At 46.4% G+C, this 26241-nt stretch overlaps 1 protein-coding gene across 1 annotated transcript in view; it reads left to right on the forward strand.

The window, feature by feature from the left end:
* Window positions 1-15267: 15267 nt before the first annotated feature.
* Window positions 15268-26241, forward strand: part of SCARB2 (scavenger receptor class B member 2) — a 195804-nt gene continuing 184830 nt past the window's right edge. The window contains exon 1 of the mRNA XM_063919779.1: window positions 15268-15822. Coding sequence (XP_063775849.1) covers window positions 15700-15822 — 123 coding nt within the window. The 5' untranslated portion in view covers window positions 15268-15699. The remainder of the gene's footprint in view (window positions 15823-26241) is intronic.

The raw sequence follows: 26241 nt of genomic DNA on the forward strand, positions 1-26241 counted from the left end.
TATCAGTATTTACCTTCCAAATGTCTCCTGAGACTGTCCCAGTGTTCCAAGCCTGGATTCCATCTGCACTGTCTGTGTGCAGCACGCTGCATCTCTGTCTCTAATCTCTTTACTGTGATTCTGGCAGCTTCAGGGTTAAGTTTCACATGCAAGTTACAAACAATCTTTCCCTCCAAAAGCTAACATGGGCGCAGCCATGTTTGTTTTCATCACATGTTACTTTTCAGCCTATCAGCTGTACTCTGCTCTCGGCCTGATTACCCAGCAGCTGCACTCTGGACTCTGCTTAATCAGCCAGCCAATCCCTGTTTCCCAGCTGGTATAAATATCTTGTTCCTGGGCTGGAAAGAGTTGTCAGTGCTTCAATTGTCTTCAGTGATTCCAGTGTGCAGTTCTTCCATGGACTTTCTCTGCTGTACAGCCTGACTCTGCAGTGTCTACATTGCTCCCTGTGACTAGCAGTTACCTGAGACCGGCTTCCAGCTTCTAGCTTCCAGCGGTGCTCTGCCCTGCCAGTAACCATCGGTGTTCCGCCATCGATCCCAAGTCTCCATCGGTGTTCCGCCATCGATCCCCAGTAACCATCGGTGTTCCGCCATCGATCCCAAGTCTCCATCGGTGCTCCGCCATCGATCCCAAGTCTCCATCGGTGCTCCGCCATCGATCCCAAGTCTCCATCGGTGCTCCGCCCTCGATCCCAAGTATTTCTCTGAACTGTGATTCCTGTTACCTGTACCAAGTCATCCGTATTCCTCTGAACTGTGTTTAATAAACCTTTGAACTTTCCTTCGTTGTCTTGGTCACGCCTTCGGGCATTTGTTCTAAAGGTTCCCTGCTTGTCTAAGAACCCTGTACTGCCTCCCAGGTACACATATACCTCAGCCCCTACAACTGAGGCTCCCCCTGGTCAGCACCAGCCCTCAGTTTGTGACAGATAGAATCTGAAAGTTTAGTTAATATAGCATGTTCGGGGACAGAGAGATTCCTCTTTGTTTGATACGAAGGGTCAGACAGGGGTTACACAGTGGTGTTTAGTATCCATCGGAAGAGAATATAATTAGCAATATTCCGGTGTTGGTTTGAAGCGGATTACTCGCTCGTGCGTATAGTTATGGACATAAGAAGTTTATGGACATTTACTATATTTGCACTTTATTATCCATGCGGCGGGAAACCCAGTTTCCCTCCCACCTGAGCAGTTTGAAATAGTCACAGCCCACCTGTATGAACCAACCTATGACCTTTTGTTATAATACAGAGACGGATTCCTGTGTCCAATGAACAATAAGAATGTAGGGACCATTGTACTGTACTGTGTGTAAGTGTATATAAAGACAAGCCGACCTGGGCCAGCTCTCTACTCTTTTCAACGGTTCTCATCACTGATAATCGGGAGCTGGATATCCAGAAAGGCGCTTGCGATTGTTCCCCTTGTGCGTAAGTTCTCTGCAACCATATTTATCTCCTATTTTGTTGTAAGCCATTCTCTCTCTCCTTCCCCCTTTAAATGTAATTGTGTCTTTGTTGTATTTTAACGTGTAGTAACTCGGTTAGGTATTTTATGTTAGTTTGGTAGTGTATAACTTGTATTGTGTATTCTTTTGCGATTGAACGTTCATTCTCTCCCTTAAAAGGTGTTAGACCCTAAGACCGGTATTTGAGTGTTTATTATATTGCTAAAGGGTTCTCAGAGCGTAAGAATCGCTCATACAGCTTTTAAACTAACAAGGTTACACTGTGTTGCATTTACACCTTATCACTGCACAAAGGTTTACAATTTAAGTACATTGTTTATGATATTGTTACAAAGGTTTAACTCTGTGAGCGTCAGCGCCGCTCGTGATCTCCTCGTGGTCTCGAGCGTCCGCTACGCTGATAGCGTATCATTATGTTAGTCGGCAGCCTATAGCGTGCTTGCCTTTACGCTTTAAGCCGTGAGTGAACGTGCCGCTCGTGCGTCTCGTCCACGGCTAAGCGTTTGTACGCTACGTGCGTACTCTTACGGTATTCCATACGCCAAATGCGTACTGTGGGGGTCATTCCGAGTTGTTCGCTCGCAAGTGAATTTTAGCAGATTTGCTCATGCTAAGCCGCCGCCCACTGGGAGTGAATCTTAGCATCTTAAAATTGCGAACGATGTATTCGCAATATTGCGATTACACACCTCGTAGCAGTTTCTGAGTTGCTTCAGACTTACTCGGCATCTGCGATCATTTCACTGCTTGTCGTTCCTGGTTCTCCAGCCACTCCTGCGTTTTTTCGGGAAACGGTAGCGTTTTTTCCCACACGCCCATAAAACGGCCTGTTTCCGCCCAGTAACACCCATTTCCTGTCAATCACATTACGATCGCCAGAACGATGAAAATGCCGTGAGTAAAATTCCTAAGTGCATAGCAAATTTACTTGGCGCAGTCGCAGTGCGGACATTGCGCATGCGCATTAAGCGGAAAATCACTGCGATGCGAAGATTTTTACCGAGCGAACAACTCGGAATGACCCCCTGTGTTCATTAACCTTTTAGAGTGTTTAATATAGGATATATATATTAGGCTTTTACAATTGGAGGCTCGCCCGCTCTTCACATATCTGCACTAGGAAATTTCAGCAGACATTATCGGTCAGCAAAAGGCGGGAGATAATATTCCTCGTAGTGCTGACCAGATAAGCGTCTGCTTCGCTTAGTAAGGAGTGCTGAAGGAATCCGGAACCGGAAGGTAGGAACAGTACGTTATTGTCTTTTAAAAAAACTGTTTATTTCTGTTTTGCGTACACACGCACGCACACACACAACTGTATCTCTTTTCATTTGTGTATTTTCACATATCACCTTCCTGTTTGCCATTTCACAATTGATAACGTGCTGAGAAAGATTTGTTGCTATTGGTAGTTAAAAGTTAATATTAATACGTTAAGGAGTAATTTGTAATACACGCGCACGGCTTGCCTAAAATACAAGGAAGTCTGGTGTGGTGTCAGTGGATGATTACTGTTAAAGATCATTCACATTGATAAACGTGTAGTGTGTTACTGTGGACGTACTTGGTCTGCGTACATGGGTCCTTACAAGGGCAGGGCGTACGCAACTCAAGGGTCGACGCACGGAGCGTATATTACGCAACGGAGCGTACGGATACGCCCACCGAAACTCAAATCGCACAATAGCATTGTTCTAGTGGGGGCGGTATAGTATAGCCACGCGATAATAGCACAAATTGATTTCAGTTTCCAAAACTTAGTTTAAATACCTTACTTTACTGTAATGCCTCTGGGGAGAGCTATCAGATTACAGGAAATGATTTTTTTTTTCTGATCAGAAAACTATAGAATGATAGTGGGTTGAAAACGGTATGAGTGTATTGAACTCCTCTTGGTGAAGTCTTGGTGAAATCTTGGTGAAGTCTTGGTGAATCACGGTCAAGGTGAATACGTGATGAGCACGGTCTAGGTGAAAACGTGCGACGGAGTGTGATACAGTTTTCGTTGTATTACGCTCTGGCTGTTTTGGAGCACAGTAGGGAGACTCCAATGATCCTACAATTTATAGGCAACAAGTGTCTATAAGTGGTACGATTGGACCGCACGGTTGTATGTGTGACCAATAACGCAACGTGATATGAGGTCGTATATTAAATTGCCCTCATGCGTGTTGTAGGGAGCACATGCAAGCGTGATTTGTGTAAAAATATAAAGGTAAGGAATTCTCGCTGGTAGGGCCTGCAACGATTACGTGGGTCTGCTAAAAGGGGCGGATTCGTTGTACTCGGAGCAGAAGAAGCTGGTGGTAGAGCTTGGAAAACTTCCACCGTAGACTTCTGTGTTTGGTGCATTTTAGGAAGTTTTTCTGTGTTAAAAAGGTCCACAATGGCAGCCAAGTGCACAACACAGGGACGTTTAGCAGTCAGGGTTCAGACTGAAGAGGCTTGCAGACCCTGAGGGTCTGCTCGGTTAGTAATGTGGGGGAGGTATGGTCCCCACACTGAGACCTTTTGTGACGAATGGACACGAATGACTGTGGGGGATAAAGCACCATTTCCTGGGATAGGTAGTTTTGACTCAGAGGTATTGCATAATTTAAGGCGAAGGATCTGTCTCATAAAATCCGGGAAGCAACGAATTAGACATTATGATTGTTTACAGTTATGGCAACAGGAAAGTGAAATGCAAAGAAATTTAACTTATATATCTGACTCTCATCTTGGGAGGAGAGACATGGCAATGGAGAGGATTATGGCTGCAGAGAATGGCACACTGGTGAATGATAAAAATGCACTTAGCAACTGTATTATAGATGATAAGGATACTTGTAATAAATGTAACAAGAATAATCGTAATACTGTTAAATGTACAACTATTAACCCATGCAAGTTGCACCCCATGTTAAACTTCCCTCAGGATCACCAGCAAGAAAGTGGGCCCAGCACGATGTCGGTACCTCTTCCAGAAGCCATCCTACAAGACATCCAGGTGGACGCGACCAAATCGGTAAAGGCAGTAATCAAACCCCCTAACGGAGGGTCAGGTGAGGTCGTGTCCACAGGTACGTATGGTGTTATGCATCACGCACAAACAAATGTACCTCATATTGTAGAACCAACTCAGAATGACGTTATTGGACTTAATCCTGTCAGGGTAATTGCAGTACCAAATGGGAAAACTGACACTTCAGGAGTCACTCCTGTCAGGAACATCGCCATGCACTGCCCCTTTTCCCGAACAGAATTAAGAACAATTTTGTCTGAATTTCCTGACCCTAGGAAAGACTTAGTTGCATGTCAAAAGTATATTAGAGAGCTAGGAAATTCTGCAGAGCCAAATAACAAAGATTGGAGGACAGTTTTGAGGGCATGTTTACCCCCCGATGTCGACTCAGTGAAATTTATCGCTGACTGTAAACTAGATGAAGAAATACCACTAACAGACGAGTATAATCAGGATAATGTAAAGAGAATCAACTTACAGTTAGGAGTATATTTCCCTGCAGTGGTAAAGTGGAATAAAATCTTTACAATAAAACAAAAAGAAGGTGAATCCACACCAGAGTATTTTCACCGGGCTCTGCAGGATATGGCTAGGTACACTGGTATAGATGACATTAAAACTAATGTACACCACAGAGAAGTAGCTGTGTCCGTATTAATGGACGGCTTAAAAGACACACTAAGAATCAGGGTACAAACCTCTCTACCTCACTGGAGAGGTATCTCGGTGGCTGCATTAAGAGAGTCCGCTATCGAGCATGACCGTAATATCCAAAGAACCAGGGAAGCACAGGGAGAGCAGTTGATGGTGATGAGCATCCAAGCATTAGAGGAGGCATCAAATCGACCGAAACCCCAGGCCACTGGCACATGGAGGAAGCCAAGGGTTTGTTATCTTTGTAAAAGAGAAGGGCATTATGCCAGCAACTGTAACAGCCCACATAAAGTCAGACCCCCTAGACATGAATATGAGCAAAGTTATGACACACCAAATTATAATCAGGGATCACATAGGAAGAATTTTGGGCCACACCCATGATATGTAGTCAGGAGAGGTGATAATTAGGACTGATGGTAAGCCTGAGGTAACAGTTAATAAATTGGGAGGTCATTCCCTGAAGACACAGGAATGACCGGGTAAAATTTGTAATGTATCTGTAAAAATGTTTTTTTCTCTCCCCATCTCTGACGGTTATCGGTAGGACTCAAACATTACATAGCTACTTGGTCTTTGCAGAAGTCTACCAAACCCCAGCATGACCTACCCGCATCAATGTATCCTGGCCAGATACAAAGGGTGGAGTTTGGAAATGCTGGTGGGAGGGACTGCGCAAAGATACCATTGGACATGCAGGTGTGACAGCCTGATGATGAACGGAAGAACTGACAATGTTTTTTTTTCTCTCTTGGAAAAACGTTATAGATGGTATGTCACACATCAGTTGGATGAATGGTAATGCAAGATTTATTCTCCTTACAGAAAGAGCGCTGAGCTAGAAGAAATATTGTATCACCAGAATGTTTAGAAGACTGAGAGACAGCACCTTTGAGATGACAGCAGAACAAGAAGAACAACAAGACTAGAGAACTAATTATCGTAACAAGTTCCTCTCCCCCTAAAACTGTTTTTCTGTACCCCCATTACAAATTTCTCCTTTTCTCCTCCTGTAAGATGGACTTGCCCCAAGAGACTGTGATACGGATTTTCCTGTTGACCATGATGTTGACCAGAGCAGTCTGTTTCGGTGAGAGTACCAGTGAGGTCGAGAAAGGATCCAGAAAGGTTCTGATGACAGAGACAGAGGCGTAGATTTCCAATAGAAGCACAATCACAGAGCAAAGGCGAGTACCGGAAACAATCTAGCAGCCATGTTATTTGTAAACATTGTGAAGGATTGTTAGCTGAAGAAAATTGCATCTGTAGGCATTGTGATAACTTAGTTGAGGATGGGTGCATCAAGAAATGTCAGTCCAGTTTTAACATTAACATGGACCGGCATCCATTGAGTGACTATCACTCATTAGTGGGTAAGGTGTTAAACCAAACAGACTGTTGGGTATGCTCTCAAGTACCTCAAGGTCACAGCAAGCCAGGACTAGTACCATTTCCTTTAACGATAGGGGAGGTACTTGAGTTAAGTGGTGGGAGACCGGTGGACAAGAGGTTTAATATCTCTAGTCCTCCTAGTTTGAAGCTCCACCAATATCATGTGGATAGATCCCTAGTATGTTTTAACATTTCCAATCCCCGAAAGCCGGGAAATTGGGAAGTGTCATGGAATAACCAAACCATGACCTTTTCATAAAGAGCCGATAGAATGCCTACAGATACAGAACTTATACGCCACATAGCCGGTAGTGGAAAATATTTCCGATATAGGTATACCCTAGGAAGTAGGATCATGAGAGTTGGAGAAGTATCACCAGGATACTGTGCACATATCGTACAAACTGATACGTGTACTAAACAGATGGGAGAATTAGGGTTAGGAGATTTCATATGGAAAATGTGTAATATGGTTATGTCCTACTCCGTCCCATATGTTCTCCCCGATGATGCATATTTCATATGCGGGAGGAAGGCGTATAAGTGGCTTGCCCCAAACTCAGAAGGGTTATGTTATATTGGAAAAGTACTGCCTGAGGTAATGACCGTATCCCACACTAAAATGAAGGATATTCACCGCAGTGCCCAAGCTCCTTATACTCACACTCATTACGAGCACATCGTTAAACGGCACCTGATAGAAAGAACAGAGCATCCGGCCTCTGACCTGATCCATGAATCCACCGGGATTCAATTCCTAATCGCGTTAAATATCACTCGTATCGCCAGAGGAGTGATAAATTATAAATATATATATCAGCGCTTGCAAATTTATTAGACAATATCACTGAAATGTATGATGACACATTCAGGTATACCGGAAGAGAGCTCCAAGCTTATAAAACAGAACTGGTTCAGCATAGGATGATTCTCAATTATCTCACAGCTGTGACAGGCGGGTATTGTGTTACCCTAGCGACTCAGTATGGAATAAAGTGCTGCACGTATATTACAAACAGCACCGAGGACCCGACCGAGGTCATAGACCAAAAGATGGATGACATTTTGCAATTAAAATGGGAGTTCCGAAGGAAACACAATCTCACCCTTGCCACTGTGGGTAATGAGCTGACCGGTTGGGTGTCATGGTTGAACCCACGAAATTGGTTCTCTGGTTTAGGAGAATGGACCCAAGGTATTATCATGGATGTAGGGAAATTTCTTTTGTGTATTCTGGGTGTCATCATATTGGTCGGTCTGATATTTAGATGCGTTCGGGTTTTAACAAAGTGTAAACGTAGCGCCCGAGTGATGAGTTTAAGAAGTGAAGATACTGTAATAACAACGACTGATTTGATTTACAACCCAACCATTGAGACAATGTTGTGATGAAAATGTGATTCCACGGTCCGTTTCTTTCACCCGTTTCTCCTTTGTTTTTCTCCAAGGTACAAAGACATCCGCTTGGAAGAAGAATTTGACAACCTTTTACACAGACAACTGATGGACTATGCCATAGACCCCCCATATCCCTAGTAACGTTAACTTTACGCTAGCCCAACATTTTTTGTAAGTCTATGGACATTGAAAAAGCTTTTTGCACACCGTTTATAGCAAAAGCATCGGGAGACTACAGTCAACATGTACATCGAGACAAGACAAGACACAAGACAAGACCTCAATCGGCAAATGTATATTAAACTCACATAGTTTATGACTGCATTTACCATAATTGCTCTTTATCTTCATTTCTACAACCTTCAGGTAATAACACACATAGTCGATAGGGAATATAGGCACAGATATCAGCACTCACATATCCCCCCATTCATGTATCATCAACTAAAATGTGCTCCCCCATTTTGTTGCAACCAAAAGCCGAAAAGAGCTCGGTAAAGTTTGACAGCCCATCCACAGACCCGTACCACGGGATGAGAAGGAATTCAAATGTATACTTCGCAATACCTTGAAGCTTGATTTAAAACACGTACGGCACGATGGTACATGACCCCCCAAACATGGATTCATACACACATGCTTCTGCTATCTCACTAGGTCATACCCTTTTCCTACCTTCTTCTCTCCTCCCCTACCCAATCATAGAAATGTATTATACATGACATATATTTTTCTCTTTTTGAACTGTTTTAGGAAGTGGCAGTTATTGGTGACTGCCAAAGGGTGGACTGTCAAAGTCAGAAAAATATCACGCTGCACATTGCCATATATGCACCTCATGCGTGTGCCCGCTGCACGTGCATGAGCCCTCCCGTGCGTGCGTATACTCGCGGTCGCGTGCACTCGCAGGCGCGCGGTATGCGCATTTACGGTAGAGTTTGTGTTCGTCTAGCGGGCGACTCAATCGTAACATATTTTAGTCATATAATGTATTTTGTAGATTATGGTCCCTTTGATAGAATCTGAAAGTTTAGTTAATATAGCATGTTCGGGGACAGAGAGATTCCTCTTTGTTTGATACGAAGGGTCAGACAGGGGTTACACAGTGGTGTTTAGTATCCATCGGAAGAGAATATAATTAGCAATATTCCGGTGTTGGTTTGAAGCGGATTACTCGCTCGTGCGTATAGTTATGGACATAAGAAGTTTATGGACATTTACTATATTTGCACTTTATTATCCATGCGGCGGGAAACCCAGTTTCCCTCCCACCTGAGCAGTTTGAAATAGTCACAGCCCACCTGTATGAACCAACCTATGACCTTTTGTTATAATACAGAGACGGATTCCTGTGTCCAATGAACAATAAGAATGTAGGGACCATTGTACTGTACTGTGTGTAAGTGTATATAAAGACAAGCCGACCTGGGCCAGCTCTCTACTCTTTTCAACGGTTCTCATCACTGATAATCGGGAGCTGGATATCCAGAAAGGCGCTTGCGATTGTTCCCCTTGTGCGTAAGTTCTCTGCAACCATATTTATCTCCTATTTTGTTGTAAGCCATTCTCTCTCTCCTTCCCCCTTTAAATGTAATTGTGTCTTTGTTGTATTTTAACGTGTAGTAACTCGGTTAGGTATTTTATGTTAGTTTGGTAGTGTATAACTTGTATTGTGTATTCTTTTGCGATTGAACGTTCATTCTCTCCCTTAAAAGGTGTTAGACCCTTAGACCGGTATTTGAGTGTTTATTATATTGCTAAAGGGTTCTCAGAGCGTAAGAATCGCTCATACAGCTTTTAAACTAACAAGGTTACACTGTGTTGCATTTACACCTTATCACTGCACAAAGGTTTACAATTTAAGTACATTGTTTATGATATTGTTACAAAGGTTTAACTCTGTGAGCGTCAGCGCCGCTCGTGATCTCCTCGTGGTCTCGAGCGTCCGCTACGCTGATAGCGTATCATTACGTTAGTCGGCAGCCTATAGCGTGCTTGCCTTTACGCTTTAAGCCGTGAGTGAACGTGCCGCTCGTGCGTCTCGTCCACGGCTAAGCGTTTGTACGCTACGTGCGTACTCTTACGGTATTCCATACGCCAATTGCGTACTGTGTTCATTAACCTTTTAGAGTGTTTAATATAGGATATATATATTAGGCTTTTACATGTTAGAAAGGAAAGCCAAACTGATGTGGGAACAATAAGTTGTGTGAGTTAAGAAAGTGTGTGAGGCGAGTGTAGGTAAGTTACTCAAATAGCATGGAAGGGCGTGGGAGTTCCCCGTGGACCTGCAAATCACTTCATTTTGCCCGACCAAAGTGGTAACCTGTATCTCCTCTCCTGGCTTCTCCCAGATAGGAGATTCAGAGGGGTCTATTTATGAAGCAGTGAAAAGAGTGGAGAAGTGAGCCTGTGGATAAGTTGCCCATAGCAACCAATCAGCTGCTCCATACAATTGTATAGTATGCAAATTATAAATGTTACTTCAATGCTGATTGGTTGCCATGGGCAACTTCTCCACTTGCTCACTTCTCCACACTTTTCACTGCTTCATGAATAGACCCCTTCAAAGGAGGTGGTCTTCAGTATACCACTGGCCAGGATCCCGGCGCTGCCGACTGCCGGCATGCCGACACATTCTCCCTCTTGGGGGTCCCCCCTGGAGGGAGAATAAATAGCGTGGCGCACGTAGCGCCACCGTGCCCGCAGAGTGGCGAGCGCAGCGAGCCCGCAAGGGGCTCATTAGCGCTCGCCCAGCGGACACTCCTACTACACCCCTTAAAAAGTAAGCCACTATGCGCTCCAGTCAGCGCTGCACTCACCCGTGCTGTTGGCTCCGCCCCCTCTGCATGTCATAATGATGTCATTCTCATGACGTACTGGCACAGGGCACATTTCAGCCATGTTTTACAGCACTGACATGGACCGGATCCAAAAATTAGTCACAATAAAACTGATGGGCAACAGTCACTTGCTGCTCAAAATTCCTTCCTGCTTCTTGTTATATTTATTTGTTATATGTTATGTTTGTTTAAAAGGTATATATTATAACGTGTTTCTTTAAACATAGCAACATAGAATTTGACGACAGATAAGAACCATTTGGCCCATCTAGTCTGCCCTTTTTTTAACCATATTTTTATCTCAAAACTTATGTGATCCTTATTTCTTTGTAAGGATATCCTTATGTCTATCTCATGCATGTTTAAATTGCTCTACTGTCCTGGCCTCTGCCACCTCTGATGGGAGACTATTCCACTTGTCCACTACCCTTTCTGTGAAGTAATTTTTCCTCAAATTTCCCCCGAACCTCCCCTTTCCAGTCTCACTCATGGCCCATACACACGGTGAGATTTGGGCTATGCCCGATTCTCACTATGCGTCAGGGGCTAGGTCGGCACATAGTCAGCATTGCAAGCACACTCATTATATGCTTGCAATACTGACTATGGCCCTCATTCCGTGTTGTTCGCTCGCTAGCTACTTTTAGTAGCATTGCACACGCTAGGCCGCCGCCCTCTGGGAGTGTATCTTAGCATAGCAGAATTGCTAACGAAAGATTAGCAATTCTTCTAGTAAGTATTTCCTTGCAGTTTCTGAGTAGCTCCAGACCTACTCCTAGATTGCGATCACCTCAGTCCGTTTAGTTCCTGGTTTGACGTCACAAACACGCCCTGCGTTTGGCCAGCCACTCCTCCGTTTCTCCAGCCACTCCTGCGTTTTTACCTGGAACGCCTGCGTTTTTTAGCACACTCCCTGAAAACGGCCAGTTTCCACCCAGAAACACCCACTTCCTGTCCATCACACTACGATCAGCAGAGCGATTGAAAAGCTTTGTTCGCCCTTGAGTAAAATAGCATAGTTTTGTGTAAAATTGCTTAGCGTGTGCGCCCTGCTGTGCATACGCATACGCAGAACTGCCGGATTTTAGCCTATTAGCAATTCTGCTAAAATTAGCAGCGAGCGAACAACTCGGAATGACCACCAATGTGCGATTTTGGCTAAGTGTCAATTTTGACTATCTCTTCTATAGAGATAGTCAAAATTGACTTGCCTGCACAGTCTATCTATTCTTGCAATCAGTGACGTGCGGTGAGCTCCCCCCACACCACTAAAACCAGCACCAGGCAGAACCATCCAGAGAAGGGTAATGCCATAGCAGGGGAGACACTCAGTGTGGGGTCCCCCTTCCATGCCATTAAAGTTTCCCCCCCCCCCAAGCTAGTCAGCTCAGGGCTGGAATTCCTCGGAAGTGGGGACCCCAAAAAATAAAAATGGTTCATTGTATGCTAATATTGTTCTTTACAGGTGGCCTACAGGTCCCAGCAAGCCTGCCCCAGCATGCTGGCACTTGGAGAACCACATTAATGACAGGGGAGGCACTACCTCTCCTGACTGCACGTCCCTGCTTACGATGCCGACCGCGCAAGACTGCACATCGGCATTGAATTAGGATCGCAAGGTGACCTTTCACCTTGCGATCTGCACTAACTTTTCTTACGATTTTGACTATATAGTCAAAATCGTAAGAAAAAATCTCATCGTGCAATACACCATCAGTCTCAGTGCATGTCCTCGTGTCCTATTGCTTCTCTATATTTGGAGAATTTTTCCCTCCTGGACTTTGTTAAAACCCTTGATATATTTGAAAGTTTCTATCATGTCCCCCCTTTTGCTTCTCTGCTCCAAACCAGGGACGTGCAGTCAGGGGAGGCAGTGCCTCCCCTGTCATTAATGAGTAAAATAATACAAAGAAGATACTTATGACACTTATTCTGTGTTGTAAGTATCTCCTTTATTATTTTACTCATCATTATAAGGTGTAAAGTGTGTTTGGGAGGCACCGATCGTGGTGTCTCCCGTTGTCAATGGGGAATGGTATGGGAGCGGGGGGTGGGCGCGGGCGGGGCCAAGCAATGGGCAGGAAAAGCCCATTGAAATTACATGGGAAAGCGGCACCATTAGAGGTTCCGCTTCATACAGGGATGTGCTTTCAACCTATGGAAGCACGCCCCTGTGAGTGAGGCCACAGTGATTGGCCAGCAGATCCGTCACTGGATCCGCTGTCAATCACTGTGTGGGCGTCAGTGGCGGCGGAGATGCGAGATGCGGCGGGCCTGGCGGCGGAGGTGCGGGCTGCGGAGATGCGGGATGCGGTGGGCCTGGCGGCGGAGGTGCGGGGCGGCGGGATGCGGGGGCGGGACATGGCAGTCAGGGCCATTCAGCAGAGTTTGGCAGCGGAAACGGTACTTATTTAAAAAATGGCGCCTCAGCGTCATTTTTAAATTCAAGATGGCCGCCGCTAGCTAATCATGGCTCGCCGCGTCATTGCCCCGCCCCCTCCCGCTGACTTATATAAGTCAGCGCGAGGCAGCGGCTGTCAGTCCGACGGCGGAGGAGGAGCAGAGAAGAGCTCCTGAAGAGAGAAGACGCCGTGGAAGTCCTGGATGGGCGGCGGCTATGCAAAAGAGCTTAGCAGCCGCCGCCCACCAGGTAAAGTCGCTGGAAGCCCTGGGAAGGCGGCGGCCATGCATAAGAGCTTAAAGGCTGCCGCCTCCCAGGTGAAGACGCCGGAGGAAGAAGCCGGAAGCCCTGGGGAGGTGGCGCCCCCCAGGTGAAGACGCCAGAAGCCCTGGGAAGGTGGCGGCCACGCAAAAGAGCAGTGTTGTGTATTTTTTTTATATTTTCTGTACAGGTGCCAGCAGGCCCTTTATGTCCGGGCATGCTGGCACTTGTGGTTCTTCAAGTGCCAGCATGCTGGGGCAGGCTTGCTGGGACCTGTAGGCCACCTGTAAAGCATACAATGAACCCCGCACCCACCGCCACCAGGGGTGCGGGGCATAGCACTGGGCTATCAGCCCAGTGCTGGTTATTGCTCGGGAGGGGGACCCCATTTTTATTTTTTGGGGTCCCCACCTCCGAGGAATTCCAGCCCTGAGCTGACTAGCTTGAAGGGGCACTTTAATGGCATGGCAAGGGCAGTGCCGTAACTAGGTATATTAGCGCTGTGTGCAAGAAACGGCATTGGCGCACCCCCTACGCAAGACAGGGAAAGTGCGTGCCGCAGGCACGCGAAAAATATATATAAGGACATGGCTTCATGGGGAAGGGGCGTGGCCACAAAATAATACCAATTCATACTCTGGTGCACAGTAGTCTCCATTATTCAAATTATGCTGCACAGTAGCGCCACTACACCAGGTAGAGCTCCTTTTACACATTACGGCAGACAGCGTCCCCTATTTACACATTACGGCAGACAGTGTCCCCTTTTTACACATTACGGCAGACGGCGTCCCCCTTTTTACACATTACGGCAGACAGCGTCCCCTTTTTTACACATTACGGTAGACAGCGTCCCCTTTTTTACACATTACGGCAGACAGCGTCCCCCTTTTTACACATTACGGCAGACAACGCCGGGCAGCCAATACGGAAGGAGAGAGGACTGCACAGTAGCGCCACTACACCAGGTAGAGCTCCTTTTACACATTACGGCAGACAGCGCCCCCTTTTTACACATTACGGCAGACAGCGTCCCCTTTTTTACACATTACGGCAGACAGCGTCCCCCTTTTTACACATTACGGCAGACAGCGCCGGGCAGCCAATACGGAAGGAGAGAGGACTGCTGCAGCGGCGCTACTACCAATGACATAGCGCTGCTGCGGCCCCAGTCCCCCTCCCTCGTCCTCCTTCCCTGCCTCCGGCACTGCTGCTCTCCTCCAGCGCGGCGCACGGCACACAACAGGAGGCTTGTAATGAGTCAATTTGACTCATTACAAGCCGCTGGCCGTGCGCCCTTAGGGTAACTGCGCTGTGTGCCAGGCACACCTGGCACACAGGTAGTTACGGCGCTGGGCAGGGGGACCCCACACTGAGTGTCTCCCCTGCTATGGCATTACCACACCACCACCCCCCACCCCCACCCTTCCAGGCTGGTTCTGCCTGGTGCTGGTTTTTGTGGTATGGGGGGACTGCACTTTTTTTTTTTTTACCCCTCAATGGGGGTTGGGGGGGTAGCTGCCAGTGCCTCCCCAGCCGGTGAGCTAACCGCACGTCACTGCTCCAAACTATTATTTCCATTCAACTTTCCTGAGAGTATAAGTTAATGTGTGGCCTTTTTGAATATTAGAGGGCTGACACAGGGCTGACAGTATAACAGCTGAGCGTTGTGCTCTGGCATGGACCCCTATAGCGATACTGACTAAACCTAGGAAACGAAACTACTGAGAAAGCACAACAACGGGAGAGCAGCTGGCCGGCTGCAATGTAAGATCACTGAGTGACAGTACAATTACATAGGGGGCTGGGAGTGTATAATGCTAGGCGTCACCAAGAGACTCTGACCTCCCCAGCCCACAACAAGTACAGCAGAGACTAGACAAGGCTGCAAGTACGGACAGAGCAGAGCTTGTTGTGCTGTATGCAGGCAGACTGGCAATCAGGGCTGCAGGCAGCATAGCAGGATCACCACACAGAAGGCCAACCTATAATTATTTAGGCGACCAGGGGAAGGAAGGCAGGAATTACAGTATAATGCGTGCAGCATTTCTCTAGCTAGCACAGAGCACACAGCCAGCAGGGAAGCTCGTGTCCCCAGCCAGCTTACCAGTCCTGGAGACTCTGCTCCCCTTCCAGGGTACGGATCCTTACTGTAGAGTCACAGCAACCCCCCTCCTGCTGCCACTGGGCGTCACAATAATTTCCTCAGTCGGTGGCTGACAGCAGCGGTGGCACCTCCCTGGCCCGCCGTCAGTGTGTGCGGCAGACGCTATGGCAGCAGCACGGTGGGTAATGTACAGCTGCGGAGCGCTGTCCCTGCTGCTGCTCGTTGTCAGTATTGCGCTGCTGGTCGCGCACACCTTCATGGACGCAGTTGAGAAAGAGGTGAAACAGGTGAGAGAGCATTTACTATACTGTTGTGCTGCTAATGCTGCAGGGCAGAGACTGACAGGTGGTGATGTATGCTGTACACAGGGCAGCATGTACTGTATAGCAGTCATTGTTATGAGTTGTGGCTTTCTTTGCTTCCCTATACCCTGTATATGTATACAGAAAGAGAATATCTCAGTACCACCATCTCTACCCTTTTCACACCAGCACCTCTGAACACGGGTTTTTGGCACATGAACGCGCATAACCCGTGTTCATGTGCGGTATGAAAGGGTGCCTGGGTTGAAATACCGGGTCCAGTGCCCCCGGTATTTCAACCCTGCTCTTGAGCAGGGTTGAACCCGCGTTCAACCCAGCTCACTGTGCGGTGTGAACGGGAGCCGGGACGATGCGATGCTAGTGCTGCCCCCGCCACGTCACCTCTGACGTCAGGGCTATGCCAGGCTGCTGATTGCGGTATGAAAGGCGCCTAACCCGGGAATGTCCCTGCATGATCCCGAGACCGTATTCCCGGGTAAGTCCTGCAGTTTTTGATATGAAAGTGGCATTACTGAGCATGGCAGTCTGCAGTTGCTATGTGTAAATATTGTCATGAGAAAATCTCTGTTTGGCACTAAATTGAAAACAAATATTTTTCCTGTCAGTAAGCAAAACTAGTGGTGTGTACACACGGTGAGATTTTTTCTTACGATTTTGACTATATAGTCAAAATCGTAAGAAAAGTTAGTGCAGACTGCAAGGTGAAAGTCACCTTGCGATCCCGATTCGATGCCGATGCGCGGTCGGCTTCGCAAGAATAGATAGACTGCGCAGGCAAGTCAATTTTGACTATCTCTATAGAAGATATAGTCAAAATTGACACTTAGCCAAAATTGCACATAGTCAGTATCGCAAGCACACTCATTATGTGCTTGCGATGCCGACCTAGCCCCTGTCGCACACTGAGAATCGGGTATAGCCCGAATCTCATCGTGTGTATAGGCCTTTAGTCAGTATCGCAAGCACAGTCATTATGTGCTTGCGATACTGACTATATCCCAATCTAGCCCCTGTCGCATAGTGAGAATCGGGCATATCCCAAATCTCACCATGTGTATGGGCCATAGTAGGAATCAGTAAAATAAATATATTCAACATCTGATAGTTGCAATTAAACATCTTCATCCCAGCCCGACATTTATTTAAAATTAATATTTTTTTTTTTGGGGGGGGGGGGGGAGTACCCAGAAATTAACTTTTCCTGGAACAAGCAACTTTACTAACCACTTTATAGTGGGTATTATAATTTATTGGCATACGAAATTTATTTTGCCGGTGGATACTTTGTAATAGTAATGTCACACAGCGCCTCTTAATTAAAGATGGGGTTATGGAACTATTTATTTTACACTGGGGTGTTATGGGGGATATTTATTGGATGCATGTGGTTCGTTTTGGAAGATATTTTTTAAATGTGAATTCAAATTATGTAATGCAAGGATGGTTGAGGAGAATGTACCTACCTGCTGTAGATTTAGGTATGTAAACCAACATAAATAAAAATATGGCTTCACAAACGGTTATACTGCACTTGCATTTTTTGCAACTTCTTATGTTACTTTAATGTCCTTGTTTTTTGGTAGGTTGAAACTAAGTATGTGATGTACCCAAATTACTTATTCACTGCAAATAAGCACTACTTATTAGCCATGCATCCAGTAGGAAATGCCTCTCGTTCTAGTTCAGTTTGCTTTGCATACAGCTGGTGCCTAAACTGCTTCAATCCAGACTACCCCCTAAATGGTTTCAGTTGGGTTCAAACTGAGTGGCTCAGATTGCCCTGACATATGGATGACATTAGTGTCATGCTATCAAAATAATGGTTGGCCATACTGTACTTTGTGTATAAGTCATTGTCATTCTTGCAGACACCCCTCCAGCCAGGAAGCAAATGCTGCAACATAGTGAAGCTAATCCAGAACACAATATTAAATGAAAATAAGACAATTTGGCTGCGTTTTAACATTTGGCAGAAATGTATAAAATCTTGGAGAGATTCAGTGGAGAAGTTGCATGTACCAGTCAATCAGCTTCTAACTGTCATTTCATAGGCTGTGATATATAAATAACATAAGCTGATTGGTTGCTATGAGCAGCATCTCCACTTTATTTCTGTCCAAGATTTGATAAATATTCCCCTAAATCTGTTAAAAACACACTGCTATACAAAGCATGCTAAAGATGTAGTGCTCTAAGGGGTAGATTCATGAAGCAGTGAAAGATTGGAGAAGTTGCCCATGGCAAACAATCAGTTGCTACTTATCATTTTATAGAATGCACTTGAGAAGAGATACGGTCATTAGGTCGACACAGCTTAGGTCGACATGGTCATTAGGTCGACATGTACTAGGTTGACAGGTCAAAAGGTCAACATGAGTTTTTCACATTTTTTTCTTCATTTTTTCCCGATTTTTCCATACTTGACGATCCACGTGGACTGCGATTGGAACGGTAACCTGTGTCGAGCAAAGCGGTAGCGGAGCGAGGCACCTTGCCCCTAGTCGCTCGCCATGCGAGGGGACACGTTGCACTAATTCGGGTTCCCTGCCACTTTACAAAGTAAACGACACCAAAAAAAGTCCAAAAACTCATGTCGACATTTTCACCTGTCGACCTAGTACACGTTGACATAATGCCCATGTCGACATAGTGCATGTCGACCTAATGCCCATGTCGATCTTCAGTGGTCGACCTAATGACTGTCGACCTAAGTTGAGTCGACCCAATGACCCTTACCCCTTGAGAAATGTTACCCTAATGCTGATTGGTTGCCATGGACAACTTCTCCACTGGCCCCCTACTCCACTCTTTACACTGCTTCATGAATCTACCCGTTTATGCTATCTGTTGGAAAAATTTGCTGTAATAATGCATGTGACATGATATCAATGCTATCTATGCAAATATTTCCTGTCTAAATAGTAACTTCTGTAGAGCTGACAGAACAGTATATGGAGGCATATGTCGCGGGGGCCAAGTTTGCCAGAGATGTGGGATGCCGTCTGAATGCAGACATTTTATTTAAAGCGCCATTCATTTACAAGACAAAAAAAAAAAAAAGATTGCCTCTTTAATAAAAAGTCAGATATCGGCCGGCATCCTGCACCTCCGACATACTCGGACCCTATTACATATCCCCCTTTCAAGAATTAGCAAATTCACATATTGCCGGGTCGACATAGGTCAGTGTGCGATGTGAAAAGGGCCTTGGAGAATTCCCGGCTCGCCTGACCCGGTAATTCAGCCCGGGTAATAAGAAGGGTTATTCCCGGGTTGAATACCGGGTCAGTGGCAGTGTGAACGGGTTCCCAGGTCGATGCGACCCGGGACCCATTTACTACATAGGAAGAGGCGGCACAGAGATGAACTCACCTCCACCACCGTGCCGGCTCCGCCCCCCGCCACTATGGCAACCAGCCCGGCATATTGCCGGGTAGGGAAGCCAGCGCTGAGGCTCCAATGCTGGATCCCACCCGGGAAGGACCCGTTTCCAATTCCCGGTTGGGATCCGCAATTGGAGATGTGAAAGGGGTAATATGGTGTTTTATATTTCATTCACTTGTTTTGAGCAGTATTACAGGGGTCTATTCATTATCAGAGGCCTATTGACTCTCAATAATTAAGTATTTAACTTATCTCTATGTACAGCGGTGCTGGATATGTAACTACTAGAGCAGCCGTGGCAAACCCGTGGCTCTTGAGCCACATGCGGCTGTTTCTTTATTCAAATGTGGCACCCGACGCTCAAAGTCACCTGACCACAACAGATCCAGAAACTGGTGCACTCCAGCCAGACACACAGCAGCACTACAGCGACTGAAAACTGAGGGAGCCAGATACTGGGCTGTAGTGATATATAAGGGTGGGCTGGAGTGACACAAGGGGGAGCTGGCTGGAATGACACAGGAGAATCCTGGCAGGAGAGACATAATGGGGGAGATGACTGGAGTGATACAGGAGGGTGCTGGCTGGAGTGACTCATGAGGGTGCTGCCAGGAGTGACACAATGGGGAGCTGCCTGGAGTGACACAGGAGGGTGTTGGCAGTAGTGAAACATGGGAGAGCTGGCTGGAGTGACACAGGAGGTTCAAGCAGGAGTGACACATTGACACATGGGGTAGCTGCCTGGAGTGACATAGGAGGGTGCTGGCTGGAGTGACACATGGGGGAGCTGGCTGGAGTGACACAGGAGGGTACTAGCAGGAGTGACACGTTGACACATGGGATAACTGGCTGGAGTGACATAGGAGGGTGTTGGCAGGAGTGACACATGGGGGAGCTGGCTGGAGTGACACAGGAGGGTACTAGCAGGAGTGACACGTTGACACGGGATAACTGGCTGGAGTGACATAGGAGGGTGTTGGCAGGAGTGACACATGGGGGAGCTGGCTGGAGTGACACAGGAGGGTACTAGCAGGAGTGACACGTTGACACATGGGATAACTGGCTGGAGTGACATAGGAGGGTGCTGGCTGGAGTGACACATGGAGGGGCTGAAGTGTATTATGTGAATATAGCTTTTTCAATATATTTTATATGGATCTGGATTTTTTATTATATTATGTGGAAGTGTCTTTTTCATTGTATTTTTTGTTTATTTTTGCTTAAAATGTATTTTATGTGGATCCGGCATTTTCATTGTATTTTATACCAGGGGTGTGGCCTAGCAGGCACAAGGCCCCACCCCATTTTTGCACGGGCACCTTCGGCTTGCTGTCGGCTCTTTGACGTACCTAACAAGATTTTTGGGCTCTTTGTCTCTGACTGGTTGGCCACCCCTGTACTAGAGCAATTCAGCGGGGATAGCTGCTCCGAAAAGTAACTGTCACCGCAATACCTATCACTGCTACCAAAGTAGCAGTGCTATTTACCCTAATCGGGGCCAGTTGTGCATACGTGAACTGAGTTCATGCATGTGCGTTGCCCCATGGCATGCAGGGATGAGATAATGGATGTATCTGATTGGATCCCTCTTTGAAGCCTAGTATCTTTATCCATAGCAGGGAGCCGGGCTCCGGGAAGAAATGCCTTCTGAAAACTTTCAGTTTTCGGCCTTTGCTGAATATTAGGTGGCCCCATCGGAACCCTAACAATGAATGGGCACTTTACTGAAAACATGCAGAAACTAGCATTTCCACATGTGTAGCAGACCCATTAGTGATAAAGAATATTACCCTTACTCACTTGCTTATGAGTATGTCATTTTTTGTAATCAAAATGGTATCATGACATCATAAGTGATTATGTAAAATGAGGAGTGCCTATGACCACATTTTCTGCTGTTTAACACCCTTATCTTTTGGCCACATACAGGTCTCTTTAGATTTGCCAAAGTATGTTAATTTCCCTCCCTCTCTGCTTACCAGTGGTGCAAGTAGAAAAAATGTCTTACAGGTACGCGCGCCAAAAATGGGTGTGGCCAAATGGCATATGGGGTGTGGCCAATGAAAATGTGGGCGTGATACACATATGGGGGAGGGGCAGATACACATATGACCCCCACAGTGCCAGATACACGTTGCCCCACAGTGCCAGATACACGTTGCCCCACAGTGCCAGATACACGTTGCCCCACAGTGCCAGATACACGAATGCCCCACAGTGCCAGATACACGAATGCCCCACAGTGCCAGATACACGTTGCCCCACAGTGCCAGATACATGAATGCCCCACAGTGCCAGATATACATTGCCCCCAGTGCCAGATATACATTGCCCCCCACAGTGCCAGATATACATTGCCCACAACAGTGCCAGATATACATTGCCCCCCACAGTGCCAGATATACATTGCCCCCCACAGTGCCAGATATACATTGCCCCCCACAGTGCCAGATATACATTGCCCACAACAGTGCCAGATATACATTGCCCACAACAGTGCCAGATATACATTGCCCCCCACAGTGCTAGATATACATTGCCCCCGCTGTGTCAGATATACATTGCCCCACAGTGCCAGATATACATTGCCCCCCACAGTGCCAGATATACATTGCCCACAACAGTGCCAGATATACATTGCCCACAACAGTGCCAGATATACATTGCCCCCCAAAGTGCCAGATATCTTAAAATTGCGAACGATGTATTCGCAATATTGCGATTACACACCTCGTAGCAGTTTCTGAGTAGCTTCAGACTTACTCGGCATCTGCGATCATTTCACTGATTGTCGTTCCTGGTTTGACGTCACAAACACACCCAGCGTTCGCCCAGACACTCCCCCGTTTCTCCAGCCACTCCTGCGTTTTTTTCCGGAAACTGTAGCGTTTTTTCGCACACACCCATAAAACGGCCTGTTTCCGCCCAGTAACACCCATTTCCTGTCAATCACATTACGATCGCCAGAACGATGAAAATGCCGTGAGTAAAATTCCTAAGTGCATAGCAAATTTACTTGGCGCAGTCGCAGTGCGGACATTGCGCATGCGCATTAAGCGGAAAATCGCTGCGATGCGAAGATTTTTACCGAGCGAACAACTCGGAATGACCCCCATGGTTTTGCCCAACTGCTAAAAAATATCCTGCTGCGATCAACTTGGAATTACCCCCCATGTGCACTGCAGGGGGAACAGATATAACATGTGCAGAGAGAGTTAGATTTGGGCGTGCTATTTTGTTTCTGTGCAAAGTAAATACTGGCTGCTTTATTTTTACACTGCAATTTAGATTTCAGTTTGAATACACCCCACCCAAATCTAACTCTCTCTGCACATGTTATATCTGTCCCCTCTGCAGTGCACATGGGGGGTAATTCCAAGTTGATCGCAGCAGGAAATTTTTTAGCAGTTGGGCAAAACCATGTGCACTGCAGGTGTGGCCGATATAACATTTGCAGAGAGAGTTAGATTTGGGAGGGTTATTTTGTTTCTGTGCAGGGTAAATACTGGCTGCTTTATTTTTACATTGCAATTTAGATTGCAGATTGAACACACCACACCCAAATCTATCTCTCTCTGCACATATTATATCTGCCCCCCCCCCCTGCAGTGCACATGGTTTTGCCCAACTGCTAACCAAAATCCTGCTGCGATCAACTCAGAATTACCCCCATGGTTTTGCCCGACTGCTAACAAAGTTGCTGCTGCGATCAACTCAGAATTAGGCCCCATGAGCGATATTGTCAGTGTTTCCCCTTGAACTCCCGGCCAAACGAGGTAGTTTATACATACTGAACGATATAGTTCAGTGACATCATCCTACCTCCGTGCTGTACATACATCGTCAACGACATAGTTAAAAGTAACCTGCGCCTCCTCCTTCTCTTCTCGATATCAGATTACAGACTGTGTGCTTGAATTATACATTATACATATGTTACCTTATACTGCCATGGACTATGGTGTATTTTCTACAGTGCATCACTGTTATTAATCTGGTACATTATTATGCATGCACTGCCAGTATTTCCCACCTAAGCATGGGCCTACTGCAATTCCTCGGTTAACCCTTCATGCCCCAGTCCGACACGGTCTCCACTTCTATAAACCCGCAATTTAGTAGATATACCCCATAAAGTCTAGCACTATGAGGGTTGTAGTTCTTGTACGGGTCACAGCTATAACCAGACAGCTACTAATAGATGAGGGTATAGTTTATGTATAGAGACAAAAGGAGGCTTCGAAAAATGAACAGAAAGTATAGTATTTTGTGCTAAACTAAAATATCCAGATCACCTGTTTCAAAACAACGGAATTGACAGCCTGAATCTCCAATCCATCCCAACTGACCTCCCATGCAGCCAGAGACATAGGTGGTCATTCCGAGTTGTTTGCTGTGCAGCGATGAGGCAAAAAAAGGCACTTCTGCGCATGCGTATGCTGCGCAATGCGCATGCGCGGCGTACTATTACAACGAACGATGTAGTTTTACACAGGGTCTAGCGATGCTTTTCAGTCGCACAGGCAGCCACAGAGTGATTGACAGGAAGAGGGCGTTTCTGGGTGTCAACTGACTGTTTTCAGGGAGTGTTCGGAAAAACGCAGGCGTGCCAGGAAAAACGCAGGCGTGGCTGGGCGAATGCAGGGCGTGTTTGTGACGTCAAATCAGAAACTGAACAGTCTGAAGTGATCGCAAGCGCTGAGTAGGTCTGGAGCTACTCTGAAACTGCACAATTTTTTTTTGTAGCCGCTCTGCGATCCCTTCGTTTGCACTTCTGCTAATCTAAAATACACTCCCACTGGGCGGCGGCATAGCGTTTGCACGGCTGCTAAAAACTGCTAGCCAGCGATCAACTCGGAATGACCCCCATGGTACATTTTTGTTACCTTCTGTGAAGTAGAGTGAGATAGGCGACTGCTCTGAATCACTTTCCCCTGACACAGCAACATACAGATTAGTTATATTATACCATTACCTACTGTATGTTGCAGTGTAAAAAATGGAAGTTCTGCAGTTTCTATATGAAAAATTAAATCAGCCAGTGATTTTATTGGGCACAAGCCTTGTACTTTAAAAGGGTTTCCTCTACTTCAGGGGTGGGGAACCTCAGGCCCGAGGGCCGTGTAAAGCCCGCAGAGCCACTTGATCTGGCCCGGCCAGGCTCACCAATCTGGGCGCCCGCTGAGATTTTGTTACTAGTGGGCGCCTGGCTTCTTACCCTCAGTAGCAGCCAGAGGCAGGAGCTCACTCCTGAGCTCCGGCTTCCGGCTCTGGCAGTGTGCGTGTGCTGCTGTGCGGTGTTATGGAAGAGATGTCATAAATTATCTCCAATAGTTCTGAGGAGAGAGCGGCCAGGTGGAGGGCAACGGTCCGGAAGCAGGAGCGGGGCTGGTGAGTATTGTGTTTTTTTTTTCTTTTAATGTGTGTGTGTAAGTGGCGCTACTAGGGGGCATGTCTAATGTGGCATAATAACTGACTGGTGGCATATCTAATGGGGCATAACAAGTGACGGGGCATATCTAATGGGACATAACAAGTGACGGGGCATATCTAATGGGGCATAACAAGTGACTGGGGGCATACTGGGGCATATCTACTGGGACAAAACAACTGACTGGGGGATTATCTACTGGAGGCATAACTACTGACTGGGGGCATATCTACTGGGGCATAACTACTGGGGGCATAACTACTGACTGGGGGCATATCTACTGGGGGCATATCTATTGGGGGCAGGCTCATTTTTAAGTTGATAATTTTTGTATGGCCCCCGAAGGATTTTATAAATATCCAAATGGCCCTTGGTAGAAAAAAGGTTCCACACCTTGCTCTACTTGGTCTCGCCACACTAGCAGCACTCATTCGTTCCTAGTAACATGGATAGACCACTAAAGTAGGAAGGTAGTAGGGATTTAAGGTAGTAAGTCTGGGGTTGAGTGAACAGGAGACAGATGACAATGTATTTTTTTAAAGGGTAGAGTGATTGCTCATGGCTGATTTTGTGGTGGGTATGATACTGTGTTACACACAGAACAGTGGGGGTCATTCCGAGTTGTTCGCTCGTTATTTTTTTGTCGCAACGGAGCGATTAGTCGCTAATGCGCATGCGCAATGTCCGCAGTGCGACTGCGCCAAGTAAATTTGCTATGCAGTTAGGTATTTTACTCACGGCATTACAAGGTTTTTTCTTCGTTCTGGTGATCGTAATGTGATTGACAGGAAGTGGGTGTTTCTGGGCGGAAACTGGCCGTTTTATGGGTGTGTGCGAAAAAACGCTACCGTTTCTGGGAAGAACGCGGGAGTGGCTGGAGAAACGGAGGAGTGTCTGGGCGAACGCTGGGTGTGTTTGTGACGTCAAACCAGGAACGAAACTGACTGAACTGATCGCAGATGCCGAGTAAGTCTGGAGCTACTCAGAAACTGCTAAGAAGTGTCTATTCGCAATTCTGCTAATCTTTCGTTCGCAATTTTGATAAGCTAAGATTCACTCCCAGTAGGCGGCGGCTTAGCGTGTGCAAAGCTGCTAAAAGCAGCTAGCGAGCGAACAACTCGGAATGAGGGCCAGTATGAGGTTGACATATGTGGAGGAAATTACATTTGTTTTGTGGCCAAGGATAATACTAATGGGCTCGTGATGCTGGTAAGCACTGAAAATGTATATTGCACAAGGGGACAAAGACTTGGATCAGTCATTTGACTTAGTGGGTACCAGGAAGTGTGATGTTTGGAATCCTGTTTTCTGTATAGAGTAACTTTGTTAGTGTTGTAGTCATCGCTTATATGGTTTTGTAATGTGGTTCTGAGTCAGCAACATAGTTGGCAGTAAAGCTAATTTTGTTTACGTCCTAGAGGATGCTGGGGTCCACATTAGTACCATGGGGTATAGACTGGTCCACCAGGAGCCATTGGCACTTTAAGAGTTTGAGAGTGTGGGCTGGCTCCTCCCTCTATGCTTCTCCTACCAGAAAATGTTATGGGAGCTCTTCTGAGTTTTCCTGG

Source organism: Pseudophryne corroboree, chromosome 1, assembly GCF_028390025.1.
Source record: "Pseudophryne corroboree isolate aPseCor3 chromosome 1, aPseCor3.hap2, whole genome shotgun sequence".
NCBI lineage: Eukaryota > Metazoa > Chordata > Amphibia > Anura > Myobatrachidae > Pseudophryne > Pseudophryne corroboree.